Here is a 13,951-nt window from a genome sequence, read left to right as displayed (position 1 = left end):
GATAAGGAAATAAATAGCAGGAGAATTTTGAAGATTACAAGACACTGCTGTTATTAGTTTGGGATAACTTGTCTCAGAACAGGTACCCTCTCAGGTTCTCTTACAAATATTTTGTTTCACCCTAAGGCTTTCTTTGCAATTGCAAATTTTAATTCAGAATAAAGGGATTGTGTGAACTTAGGATGCAGCAGGAGTTACTGGGAAATGAACTTTGTATGTCTCCAGCCCTGGCATTCATAGATGGAGAAACTGGGGGTGCCCAAAGAAATACAAGAAACCCCACTGCACCGTCTTGGGGACCTATTCCAGCCTTAAAGCAAAGTTTTGGTGGGCACTGGGCATGCCCTGACCCCAAGCAGCATCCCCCACCACTCTGCACCTGTTGTTGAACATGCACTTGAACCAATAACTATATCCAGCACCTACACCCAGGTGCTCCAGAGATTAAGGACGTTCAGATTTGTGAGGCCTGGACTTCAGCCAACTTCTACACCTTGTTAAGATTTGGGCTACCTTTAACCTCAGAGGGTTTAACTTCTCAACCAGCTGCCACCCCTGCAGAGGCTTCCAATTTGAAAAACAGATGCTGAAAAAGCAGTGGCAGCACAAATTCCCTATCACCAGCACCCAGCTGGTCTGTCTCAGAGGACAACCCTGATCTCTCTGGTAGGTCACCAGGTGTCCAGGTAACCTCCACCATCCCCAGGAGAAGGCTTTCCCCTCCTGTCTCATCATTCTTCTCAATTCTTCAAGTAGGCCCATGGCCCAGTTAGGCATAAGTTTAGGGACCACCAAAACAGTGCTGGATCTGAGGAGTGGACAAAAGATTCCCCCAGAGCTGTTCTCAGTTTCCAGACAGACAATAGCTGGAGAAGGAATTTTGACAAGGGGAAATGGCTTCACACTGACAGGGGGCAGGGTTAGATCAGAGATTGTAGAGAAATTCCTGGCTGTGAGGGTGGTGAGGCCCTGGCACAGGTTGCCCAGAGAAGCTGTGGCTGCCTGGCTGCCCTGTCCCTGGAAGTGTCCAAGGTCAGTTTGGACAGGGCTTGGAGCAACCTGGTCTAGTGGAAGGTGTCCCTGCCCACGGCAGAGCAATGGAAAGAGATGAACTTGAAGGTCCCTTCCCACCCAAACCTCTCTAGGACTCTATGGTTTCTCACTGTATCACTGCTGTCATGAAACTTTCAGTTCTTTGCATTCAGGTCCCAGTTTAACACAGAAAGCTAGGGAAGAGAACTAATTAAAGGGAGATTTCTATCAATAAACTACTTGTTGCCTTCCCTGACAGACCCTTCTTGTCTTCCTGCTCTCCTGGAAACAGCAGCTGCAGCACAGCTCAGGCACAGATTCAGTTGGTCAGGGAGGTTTTAGCAGAGAACAGGTTAGATCAAACGACATTTCCAGATTTCCACAGTGCCTTCCAGCACCTGAATGACTGACTTCATTTAACTGCTCCACTGAGGTGCTGCTGCCAAAATCTTTTTTTTCTCCTTACACAGCTTTAAACAGCAATGCTCACTGTCACTGCCTGCTCCCCAGAAACACCAGAGGCTGTCGGCTTCGTAAACATCAAAACAGCCACAATAAACACATCACAGTGCTGTGGCAGCAAAGGTAAACATAGAGGCTCTTCCCACTCTTTCGTAACACAAAGACAGTCCGTGGAGGTGCTGTACCTGGTGGTAAGTCCTCCTGGCGAACATTCCCCGAGCAAAAGCCTGGATGGTGATGGTGGAGTTGCGGACCCTCAGGAAAGCTCGGCGGATCCGCAGCATTCGGAACTGCTTCTGCAAGATGATGGCAGCTCTCGTCCTCCTCAGGTGCTCAGCAAGCCTGCAAAGCACGGGAGAAAGCTTAGCAGGAAAAACAAACTCCCCTTCTTTCTGTCTAATAAGTTTTAAACTGGACAGAGATAAAAACTGTTCATCCAAAAGTAGCTTGATGGCATTCGGGAAAGAGCACCCCAACAGTAGGGCTAAGGAAATCTCCATGCTATCAGGCAGCATCTATGGAACCCAGGAGCACTGGAGCCACAAATCAACACCCCTCATTGTTCCCAAACAGCATTGAAAACAAGTATTTCCCCAGGTTTTTCCTGGTTTGATCTCTCTGCCTTATTTACCCGAGCCAATCAATGTCACGGTTGGCTCCATCACTTCCCTAACTATAAAAAGCCCATTTTGTATGGGGTACCTACTGACTCAGTGAAAACAGCAGCAAACAGATTTGACATTTCAACTGGTGTGCACTGGTTTGGCAGCATTTATGAGCAGAGCCTCAAGCAATTCACGGAGAGTAAATAATAAGGGATGTGGTCAACTCTCCACCACGTTGCTCCCACTCCCCAACTGAACTCATGCTCAATTTGTTGTTACACCAGTTAATAAATGCCCATAAGACCTCCATTTCATTTGATAAGTAGCTTGTTTTGCTGAATTTATGATTCATTTATTGCTCTCAGCATGAAGCACTATACAGATCCACTTCTATTTTGTGAAAAGCTCATCAAAACTAAGAGCCACATCGTATTGGTTTATATATTCACTTGATCAAGGTCAATAGCTTCTCATTAGGACCTGCTGAACCAGGGCTTACTAAAGAGGATAAGGGATGGTCTGTCTCCAAAAAGAGGAGACAGCAGTTATTCAGATGCCATCCATTCCTTATGAAACCTGCATGAAGAGGGGAACTGAAAAATCATAAAGAAGAAACACTGCAGTAGATGGTTTTTACATGTCTGCTTCCAGCCTCTCTTTTAGCTCATATCCCATCACTTTGACATCAGCAGGCATCCCTCCTCCTCTCCCTAGAGGAATGGTTGACTGATGCAAAGTGAGATGTAAAGTCCAAGTCTGTAGGTGTGTATGGAGAGCCCGTCTGAGAGGCTCAAGTTAACCTCACAATGGTTTGGGTTGGAAGGGACCTTAAAGCTCAGCTCCATCCACCCCCCTGCCATGGGCAGGGACACCTTCCACTAGACCAGGTTGCTCCAAGCTCTGCCCAACCTGGCCTTGAACACTTCCAACTCTCCCTTTTCCTTAACCTTTCTCTTATTGCTTAGGTCTCATTTGCCTTGTCCAAGGCTGCAAGGCTGGCAAAGAGAAGTACGTGGACTTCTAGAGAAGTAATGTGGACTTATGAATACAAGAAAAACCCACGCTCAGTTTTAAATAAAAGTCACCAAACTGCCCATCTTTGCTTCTCCTAGACCTTCTCATCCCTGGATTCTCCATGACACCGATCCCTTTCACAATCACAAGTAACACCACAAATTCAGCCAGTACCTCTGATGCTCTTCCAAAACACAGTGTGACTGTACACAGCAGTGTCAGACTTGAATAAGGGGCAAAAGATGGAAAGTAATTGCTGTGTTGGGACACTATTCCTTTGCTTTTTTGCTCCCTCACATTCACCACACATCTGACACCAGCAGCCCAGCACAGTGTTATCTACAGAAACCCCAGCAAGCCACTGGCACGAGGGAGCTTGAGGTTCCTTCACACGAAGAGTTAAACGCTGAGCTCTGTTATTCTGTACTGCAAACAGCCCCACTGCCAGTGATTCGGAGTGATTTTTCTCATTAAAAAGGATACAGCCAGTCAATCCTGAGAGCTCCCCTTGGACATTAAGGAGGCACAAAGCTGGTCCCTGCAGAAGACAGTGCATATCAACTAGCCAACTGCTCCCTGGCTGATCCAAATGCCCTTTACCACAGGTAGTCCCAGGAAAATATTAGTTCTGTGAAATACCTTCACCTAAATACTTCAGAGTACTTTAGTCATCCGATTATAACCCAGTTGCCTATGCTATGACCTTGGCCCAGCACCTAGAAGTTAAACTAGTGTAGACATGAAACCAGTTTGAGGCAAAGAATTTTTATCTCTTGCCCCTAAGTAAAGCTGAAGAGAGGGACCAGGAACGAGTCCTGACTTCAGCACAGAAACTTTCACCACACTGTTATCCACATGCACAGTACGTGTCTTACATTCAAGGGGTTAAAAGGCAACACCCCACGCAGGGCGTTTTCAAAGGGCTTTTTTGTACGAAAACCTCAAGTTGAAGACCTACAAGACGGAAAATCGAAAACACGAGCGGGCAGAGGCGTTTTTTTACCCTCGAGTTCCCAGCCAGCCCTTTCCTCGGAGGGCTCCCCACGACCCACCTCCGTGCCAGGTGCCCGCGTGTGTAGCGCTGGAGGACGACTGTGGCTCGTCTCAGCCTCTGGTACTTGACCCTCTGCAGCCACCCCCGCACCGTCTTCTCAATCATGATGATGGCAGCTCTGAACTTGTCTGCCCGCAGTTTCTCCAGGTACGCCACCTGGCCCGCGCGGAAGAAGATCTTGGTATGTCCAAACTGGAACTTGTCTGGATCCTTTTCAAAAGCACAAGGGAAACGACATTTAATTAACGTAAACATTATTTATTTATTTATTTATTTATTTTCAGTCTGTGTTGCTCAGTAAGACACAGAGTAAAAACCCCCCCTTTGAACAAAATTTGTCAGCTCACATCCCTTCTTAATCGGGTGATGAAGATATTATTAAGACCCCGAGCTACTCAAGCACTACAATTCGGTCTTAAATTCCATGTATTTACACAGATTTTGAATGGCTTGGGAAGTTTTCGGTTTGGTTTGGTTTGTATTTGGTTTGTTTGGTTTTTTTATTGGGTTTCTTTAAAGCTGAATAGAGAAATCATGGAATCCTAGAATGGTTTGGGTTGGAAGGGACCTTAAAGATCATCTAGTTCCAGTGCCCCCGTCATGGGCAGGGACACATTCTAAACCAAAAATGCAACATCAGAGCACTTAAAGAAAGGATTTGTTTCTAAAAAAGATTAATGTTTTCATCTGCAAAGTCATTCAAAAGGTGCTGCAGCCAAGGGAAACACTTGGTGCATAAGGAAAACAGCTTTTGCAGAGAGGAACCCAGTTAGGTACACTCCTCAAAAATCACAGGAAAACGAGATCAAACATTAAAACCTGGCTAAGGTGTTGTGCAAATTCGGGGCTACCCAACAGCAAGAAACCTCTGCATGCACATTTGCTATTTAAAAATAAAGCACAGAGGAGCAGCAAAGTTTTGGCAAGGAGAGGGGGCAAAAACTTCCAATTTGCTTATGGGAAAAGAATCCCAATCTATGGGATGCTTTTTCCACATAGGGCTATTACAAGTCTCCCATACATCAAGATAAGGCATTTATTGCACTTTTCTCTTACTCGTTAAGGCAAAGAGTAATTTAATGATTCATTAAGGTTCATGATGTTGTCCCAAGCTGAAGCTCTAACACATGCTCCAGCTATGGCTAGCCAAAAACAGAAGGAGGGGTTGGGATGTCACATTTTTAAAAAGTGGCCAGTTGATCATGTCCAGCCAGTGACAGCAAACTCAGGGCTTCACCAGCACTGGAATGGTACGTGCATCTTGACCACAATCATGAGATCCCATGTCACGCTTGCTCCCTCTGCCTCCTTGCAAGACTATCTCGTTTTGGAAAAAATCCCCAGGCTGCCCGGGATGAAGAAGCACCTGCACAAGCAGCAGGTGAAGCTGGAGCAGGAGCAGCAACTTCAGATCACACGAAGGCCACCAACTTCTGCGCTGTTAAAATCATTGCCAAAGATCTGGTCCCAGCTCACCTTAATGAGGTCTTCCAACAGGGTCTTACAGATCTGCTTCTTGTCGTTCTTAGCAAGGTCTGACTTCTTCATAAGCACACGATACCTCTTTAAAAAGTCGTGGTAGGACCACCTGAAAGCAAAGCATGCACTGGATTAGTCTGCATGCTTGGCAATATTTCCTTAAAATAAAGCGTTTGGAGTCATAGGTGAGTCAAAACATGAAACCCATATTTTGGGGGATCTCTCACCACTACCCACAGAATGGATCAAAGACACCTGAAAGGAGCTTGTTCCCCCTCAACCTGACCCTCACTCTCAGCCACTGAATGACCTTATCAGGGCCTTTCTAGCCTGGAACAGAAAGGCCATGGATCACCTTGTTTTCAGTCCTCCTGATGTGCTTCCCAGTCTGCTGCACTTTACCACTCAAACGCAACAACTCCGTTCCCTTCAGGAAGGAGATGATAACTTGGAAGAAATCATGTATGTTCTGACTGGCCGAAAAAAAGCACTCTTGATAGTCACGGAGAATGAATTAAAAAGATATGCTTTTTTATTTTGTGTTTCCAAATTTTGCTGAATATTGATTACAACAAATTAATTCATTAACTGCTCCACCTTGAGGTCTGTGATATAGGTCCTGGAAACAAACATAAAATTTTTTGATGCTGAAAAGACAAAGCCAGCCCCTTGGAAGATGCCTCACTGACACCAGCAGCAAAGCTTCCAAACAGGCAACACTAATTGAAGGAATTAGAGCACTGCATCCTACTGCTAGGAAATAACATCTCCTGCTGCTCCTGTTAGATGTAGAGCCTGCAGACTGGGATCCTGAAATTGCTTCAGCATCTGCCAAGTTTCAGTCTTCTGTAATTTAACATAGTGAGTTATAAATGCCCTCAAAACCTGAGTTTTTAATTAAAATATCAGGCTTTTCCAGTGATGTCCAGAGTGGTCATCGTTATTTTAAAAAAATAACAAACATCAAAGGGAGACTGGAAAGAATTGCAGAGAATTTGGTTCCTGCCCTTACTCAACCACCTGTGAGCCTGATCCTCACCCCCATGGATGCTGTGGCAGCCAGGATGAGAACACACTGCATGAAGAGCTGCTATAAACACCTCCTGCACCCAGCAGCCCCATAAACGCCTGTATTTTTTGTGTCATTACACTAAATTCTTCCTAATCTTCCACTTCTAGAGATTAAGAGAGGAGCGGGCGGAAAGGAAAAATAAATTGTAAATGCCCAGAGTGATGCTCGTGGTAGGTCCTTATCCTTGGCTAGTCTGCAGTGGTGGGGCTGGGCGAGACACCACACCACCCGAGCAGCCAAGGCTGCCAGCTCTATAAAACACTCCACAAAACAAAGGACCTGCACAATCATCAGCTATCAGCTGCAGATACCGCTCATGAAACATCTTGAACATTGGAAGATGGGGTAATTACTTAGACAGGCATATTGCTTATTTCAAGATACACGACCAACACGGTTTCACGTCACTTCAGAAAATGCAGTCGGGGGAGGAAAGCCAGTCTGATTAAAAGCGATAGTCTAATTGAAAGAGTACAGCAGAAGAAAGTGTTTGCAAACAGAATGGAGAAAAAGGGGAAAAAATGGACTGATAAGGATTGGGAAGCGACATGCAACTCCTGCATGGACACAACTGGCAAAGAATATGGGACTGGCAAAAACTAGGGAATGCTCCGTACTGCACCTGAAGCCAAAGGTAAGGTGGAGAGCTCCTGGAGACAGAAGAATGAGGGGAATTGTCGTGAGAGGATTTCCAATACTCGGATTGCTCAGATTAGTTCTGGAGCATCCAGATTTAGCGCTGATTTAATCCCCATCCCACCTTCAAATGACCAAAAGTATTGCATTGTCAACAAAAAAACTAAGATACCAGCTATGAGGAGCTCTCTCTGGGATGAAAACTGAACACAAAGATTATGCAAGACTATGAGCTTTGTGTCCTGTAGGGTTTAAGCCTGAACTCGCTTTCTCTTTGCTTTCCCAGTGCCTCGGTTTTATAATTACATTTCCCACTTTGCTTTGTGCAAATAAAACCCATTTTCATTTTAAGCACGTCTGAGGTTTACACAGCTCCAAATCAAACCTGAGAGGAGAAGCAGAGCATGCAGTGCCCGAGGCACCCAGCCAAGCACACGATGCTGGAGACATCCTGCCTGGCTGAGGTATTGCTCGAGCCAGGGAGAGCTTGATCAGGGGGAAAACAGAGTCAGTTTAGGTGCTGATATTATGAACTGCTACTATTTGCCGAAAAAAATCATCCTACAGGTGCCACCCAGGCTCCTCCAGTAAGAGCAGATGGTGAAGAGGCAACACCAGAAACTGAGGGCACAGGTCCAAGCTGGGCAGAAAGCAAAATCCATCATCTTCCAGCATTGAGAAAGAGAGGGAGACCCCGCAGCCACTCTCAAGCAGGAGTCAGGCACCTGCAGGAATTCCTTAAAAATAGATCATAAGTCACTACACAATGGGTCTTTCTTCGGAGCCCGTTGCTCTCATTTCACAACGTGGCAAAAATTGATTTTCCACGTGTTTCCATTTGAGTCCATCTTGAACATAAATGACTCACGTTTTAGGAGTAAGTCTCACATGAGATATTGGAAGTGGCAGGGAATACACTCAGTGATTGCTGCCCAGGTGTTTATCTGGGCTGGTGGCGTCCACAGTCCTCTATTCACATCTCCCAGAGGTTCCCAGCCCAGTGCTGCACATCCACAGCACAGAACTCACGCTCTCACCATCCTTGCTGATTCAGCAGGAGATGACAGCCCTGAGATAACACTGCTTGTGCTATTGTCCATGGAGTATCAACACAAAATCCCTGCCTGGCTGGGGCTCAGCTGGTCCATCAGGAGTTTCGCTGGAATATTTGCCATCCCAGTTCACAAGCAAAAGAAAGCTGCAGGGGCTCATAGGTGCTGTTACAGGATCCTCCCCGGAGAAAGGAACAATTAAAACACTCAGGTTTAATGTAACATGCCTCACTGAACCTCTTGAGGCTCAAAGCTGTATAAAATTTCCTTACAACAACGTGCTTCAGGAGAAGCAAACATGATCCCCCACCCCTGCAAGGGAGAGCTCACCGGTGCAGAAATACTGAAGCTCACTTTAAATTATTCTTCTGCACATATATATGCCTCTTCTTTAGGTTCGACACTTTCATTTTCAGAAAAAAAAGAAAAAGAAGAAAACTTGTCTCCCACACACTGAATTCCCAGTCAGGGACAAAGGATGTGCCATGTCACCCCACAGCTTAGCAGGTTGGGAGGTTACACTTCAGTTTAGCATTATGGGAAGGTTACACTTCAGTTCAACTTGCTGACAGGTATTAAATAAAAAAATGCAGATCACAGGTTTTCAGGATGCTGCCACGCAACACACAGCATGGGCATGGCTCAGTGCTGGGACCTGGAAACCACCAAGGGCCACTGAATAAATACGATTCCATATAGTTGTCAAGTTGTAAGATCCAGATAGGTGGTGTAGAGAAAGAGCTGGAATTAGGAGGATTTTTATACCTGCACAGCTGAGAAAGACGAAGAAGGAGACATGAAGAACTGGACAGATGCTTCTCAAACTTTCCCAAGGTAAAAAAAGAATAATTTTGGGACTGAGATCAAGCACAACCAAACCTCAAACATCTACGTTTTGCTTTGAAGTTAGCACAGGTCACTAAGGGGAAAAGGCAATAAAAGGAATGGAAGGATACAGGAAAATAGCTTATGCCTGTGGAAAAAAGTCCTCCCTGGGCTCCAGCAGCAAGGAGGATGCTCAAGGGCTTGGCCAGGAGCAGGAAGCTTGGTCATCCCAGCAATTTCTTTGTCATTTTACAGGAATTATAAAGAAGGAATAAGCCATAACACACATCACAAATTAATTTTATTTGTATTAATTTTTGTTTTTATTTATTTTAATTTTTATTAAATAAATTTATTCTTTTTTCTGTATTTTAAAGAACAAGATTGGGATGTTTTATAGAAAACTACAAGGTACAGAGCAAAGGGGCTGCTCCTGCCCCAAATCAAGGGGTTATGAACCCAAGCACAGCCCCTCTGCTGCAAAGCCAAGCTGGGTTTATTACAACCTCAAATTAAAGGCAGGGCTTGTGTAAGAAACCGGGGGTGACATTCTAAGGAAGCCTCTGAAAAGCATCTCTCCAAGCAGTCAGCAACTGCCCAAAATATCTCCAACTCATTGTTTCAGGGTGATTACAGCAGTGTTATGTCAGCTGTGTGCTGAATTAAGAGCTGAAAGGAGTATAATAAGTCAGCAAAGCTTCAAACTCTTGACCATATTATGGTTTTCTTTTGGTAGCCTAAAATAACTAAATGTAAAATGTTTCCATTCAGGGTAACTAAATTAATTAACCCCATCACCCAAGACCATCCCATGTGCTGAGCAATCCCTTTTGTGTAAGAAATCCTGCCAGCACCACGTGGTACCTTCCACTGAATGGGCCAAAATTTTAAGCAGTGAGGAGCTGGACTACAGTGATCTTTCCATGGGATCCAAAGCCTGTTTAGGGGGATGCAGGCTGAATCTCTCAGCCAAGATTTGACATGAAATTATTTTTAAAACTGTGGTTCAGGGAGAAAATTTCGCTTGTCTTGTTTACTGCAGCAGAACAGATTTGCCTTTCAATTAGCTCTAAAACATGCAGGCTGGCCTGGCTTGAAATTAGCTGGAACATATTCAAAGAGAAGAACAAGGAGGGGAAAACCCCCTCCATTTACACATTACACCTTTTTTTGGGAGTGGGCAAACAGAACTGCTGGTAGCCACAGTCATTTATGGGTTTTGTTACTTTGAAATGACAGCTAAAGGCAAATTATATTAAAAAAAAACCTCTATATCCAAGGATGCCCATGATAGATTACAATTATAAATGTTTAATGTTTATGGAGTTTAGCAGCTGGGATTTCACACTGAATTGATCCAAAAATGCTGCATCTGACAGTCAGATTCAGGGACCAGGGGAAGCAGACAAATGCCAAGAATACTTAAACTATAAATACATAACAATTACAACAACAGTATTTCAGAGAGGCTGCAGTGGTGAGGTTATTCAGAGTGATGGCACAGTGGGAGACTGTCACTGTTGGAGCACTGACTGGAAACCACCAGAACCAGCAAGAAGAAAAATGTAGAGTTTTGATAAAACGCAAGTTAAAAACTTATTTTAGAGAGCATTTTGTGATTCATGGAGATCCACACCAATTAATTCTCTACAGACTCATCTTTATGCAGCCAGTTTCTATAAAGAAGATGAATGGTTGTATAGCATAGAGACATCTTCCACGCTTTACCCTGGGAAGCTGATGATAGATTTACTATCTGCACACCTCAGACAGCCCATTCATCACAGCCATTTATGTACATGCTAACAAATAAATTTCTTAACTGCTGCGCAGCATTTCAAACCAAATGATACATTTTCAATTTACTTGAGACAGAGGCAAAGTGCAGTGCACCATGGAAATGATAAAATAAAACCAGGTGCAACCGAAGTGGGGAGCACATGGCTTCATCTTCCAGTGACTCACATGGGCTGAGGAACTACAACCTACATTAAAAAATTATTTATTTTCCTAAAGGTAAAAAAAAAAAATAAATTATTAAAGACTCAAAACACTGAATTCTTCAACCCATGAAGGAGCTGATGTGAAATTGGAGCAGAAGGTGTCTTTATCCAGAGATCTCTGACCCAAAGCCACATCACTCTCAAAAGCTACTCTTGTATGATGGAAAATATTCAGATGTAAACACTACAGGATGAAAGTAAACATTTTCTACAGCTTCTGTAATAAAACTTAGATTGAGATAAACAAATTTGAAAATTCCCTATTGCTTTAAAGGTAAATTGCTTACACCGAAGTGAAACAAAACTCACAAAGATCAAGTTTTCTCTTATTATTTTAAAGTGGTTTAAATTTAGAGCCTTCACATGGGATTTAAATTTAAAGCAATGACTCTCCTTTTTGGTTTTATCATTAATCAACCAATATAAATCGACTTATCTCAAAATATAAGGAAATACAGAGGAATAATCAATGCTCACTTACAGATGGCACATAGAAATGCAGAAGCAACTATTTCCCACAAAATAGGATCCTGTTGAAGCACCTTTTCCCAAGCTGGTTTATAAAGCCAATTCAAATACACAGATCATTCACAGTCCTTCAAGGATGTTGTCCAGCTCCTGGGTCTGGATTTTCAAGACTGGAATTTTATGACCAATGAGGGTGAAGAGCTACCAAAGCCCAAAGTGAGTATTTTATTTAGTGCAGAGCTGTTCCTATATAAAATGATCTTCTAGAAACATTAAAATACACGAAAAAATCTGTCCTTGAAGCATCACAAACACTGGAGAAGGGCACTCTAAAATGCTGAAATAGGAATTTACACTTCCCCCCCCCCCCAAGAAGAACAAGAGGTGACAAGTTGCAGTGATTGAAGAGTTATGTATTCTCAGTGTCCTGGGAAAAGACCTCATAACCAAAAGCACGCAAGCAGAGCTGAGAGCATCACTTTTGAGGTTTTCAGGGTGGAGGGGTCTTTGCAACAATCAATTATTTGCTGTAAATAGATCCTGGCTGGTCTCCAGGATCTGCAGTGGTTTCTCCCCTCCTTTCCCCCTCCACAGTTACTAATTATACATTGATTTTAATGCTGTAGGGTCCAAACTGCAGCTAGATGAGTAGAAAAAGGATAAAAGTCTGTAGTATAGTTATGAATGGAGAGGAACAGGGTATCCCTGAAGCCGTGACAAGACCAGTAGCAAAACTCATGGACAACCCTCAAGTTACAGCTCCCCAAATCTGCACTGGGGAGTGTGACTGCTTGCTTAGCACAGAGCTGCCTTCCAGTGGCCTCTTCCGTAAAAAAAACCAGCTTTTTCATTACTTAAGGGCTTTCACTGCAAGAGGACAGACAGATTTGGCCCTGCAACAAAAATAATAATAAAAGATGACCCATGGGCTGGTTTTTATTTCCTCGCTGTGGCTTAGAGATCATGAAATTTAGGAGCAACTTTTTATTAGTTACTTCCACAAGTACCTTCGAGACGTCTGAGATAAGCCCCAAAGGTGATTCTGGGTTTTCTAACAGGGTCAGACCTCCACAATGAGGACCTAAATCTCCACGTACCTCTGCTGCCCTTCCACATTGGCAGAGGAAAGAGAGGAATTGGTTTCTATGAAAAATTTCTTCTTCTTTTTTCCTTTTTTCCTCCTTAAGTATTTGGGCTCAGCTGGTCAAGAAGAAGCCCATCACCAGTTTTTGCCTGTCCATAGAGGTCACTGGCCAACACAGGAGAAGTGCAGCAGAGCAACCTGATCTCAACATGCAGACAAGTGCCATCAATTGCCAGAAAGTCTTTGCAGCTTTGCAGGAGATGAGAGTAGCAGAGTCCTCCCCAGAGTCCAGGGCAGGGAGTTTCTCATGGTGCACATCACCACGCTCAGCCAACTCTTCACTAAGCATATTTATAACTTCTTTGTCCCATATAAAAAGGCTGATGGCTTTGCTGACATGAACACAAAGCTGCTTGGCACTAAAATGCAATTGATGCATTTTTAGAATTATTTGCCCTTGTCATCTTCAGGGCTTATTTATAGTTTATGTTTCCTGATTTATTATGCCTTAAAAACCTCTTTTGAATTTTATGTCACACAATCAGCAAGAGCCACACCACCCATAACCCTTCCTTTTTATGATGCAAGATTTTGAAGCCTCGCATGCTTTGGATGTGCAGTGTGGAAGTCTATAGTAATAATTTACAACCCTTATTTTCTTTCTCTGCAAGTACAATCAATTTTTTTTTTCTGAAATGACAATTGCAACAGCTGTCTGATGCCAGGAAGAAAAAAAAAACCACAAAGGAAAGTAAATTGTACAGTGGAAGGAGCTTCAGGCAAGCAGGGAAGAAGTCCTCTAGGGCAACGCTTGCTTCCAGGCAAGATGGGTGCAGAGGATACAAAGCTGTTGTTTTGCTACCTGATGTCCACCTCCATTTGGGATCAGAGCTGGATTCCTTTATCTGCCAGGCATCAGCTTTTTCAGGTATTTCACCACATCAAATTACATCTCAGGACCAAACTGAAAGCACCAGCTGAAACGCTGGGCACAGCACAACACACCCTCTGTCAGCCTCACTTTGCAGCTCTTTGCCTGATAATGAATCTCTTAGATCTGAGGAACTCAGGACCTAATGGGAGTTTGGCAAACTGTAAAACAAAAAAAAATATAAAAAGGAGAAAATCTACCCTGGATACAAACCAATCTAAATACTATTTTTCC

The 13,951-nt window shown here is 43.7% G+C and overlaps 1 protein-coding gene across 4 annotated transcripts in view; it reads right to left on the bottom strand.

The window, feature by feature from the left end:
- MYO5B (myosin VB) overlaps window positions 1-13,951 on the bottom strand; it is a 144,219-nt gene that overhangs the window by 43,419 nt on the left and 86,849 nt on the right. For all 4 annotated transcript variants that reach the window (XM_064642283.1, XM_064642285.1, XM_064642284.1 and 1 more), the window contains exons 18-20: window positions 5,644-5,755; window positions 4,166-4,377; window positions 1,680-1,836 (exon numbers count right to left, since the gene is read on the bottom strand). In XM_064642283.1, coding sequence (XP_064498353.1) covers window positions 1,680-1,836; window positions 4,166-4,377; window positions 5,644-5,755 — 481 coding nt within the window. The remainder of the gene's footprint in view (window positions 1-1,679; window positions 1,837-4,165; window positions 4,378-5,643; window positions 5,756-13,951) is intronic.

This window comes from Pseudopipra pipra, chromosome Z, assembly GCF_036250125.1.
Source record: "Pseudopipra pipra isolate bDixPip1 chromosome Z, bDixPip1.hap1, whole genome shotgun sequence".
In the NCBI taxonomy this organism is placed as follows: domain Eukaryota; kingdom Metazoa; phylum Chordata; class Aves; order Passeriformes; family Pipridae; genus Pseudopipra; species Pseudopipra pipra.
The sequence above is the reverse complement of the archived record's forward strand: the minus strand, read 5'-3'. Positions and strand labels throughout refer to the sequence as shown.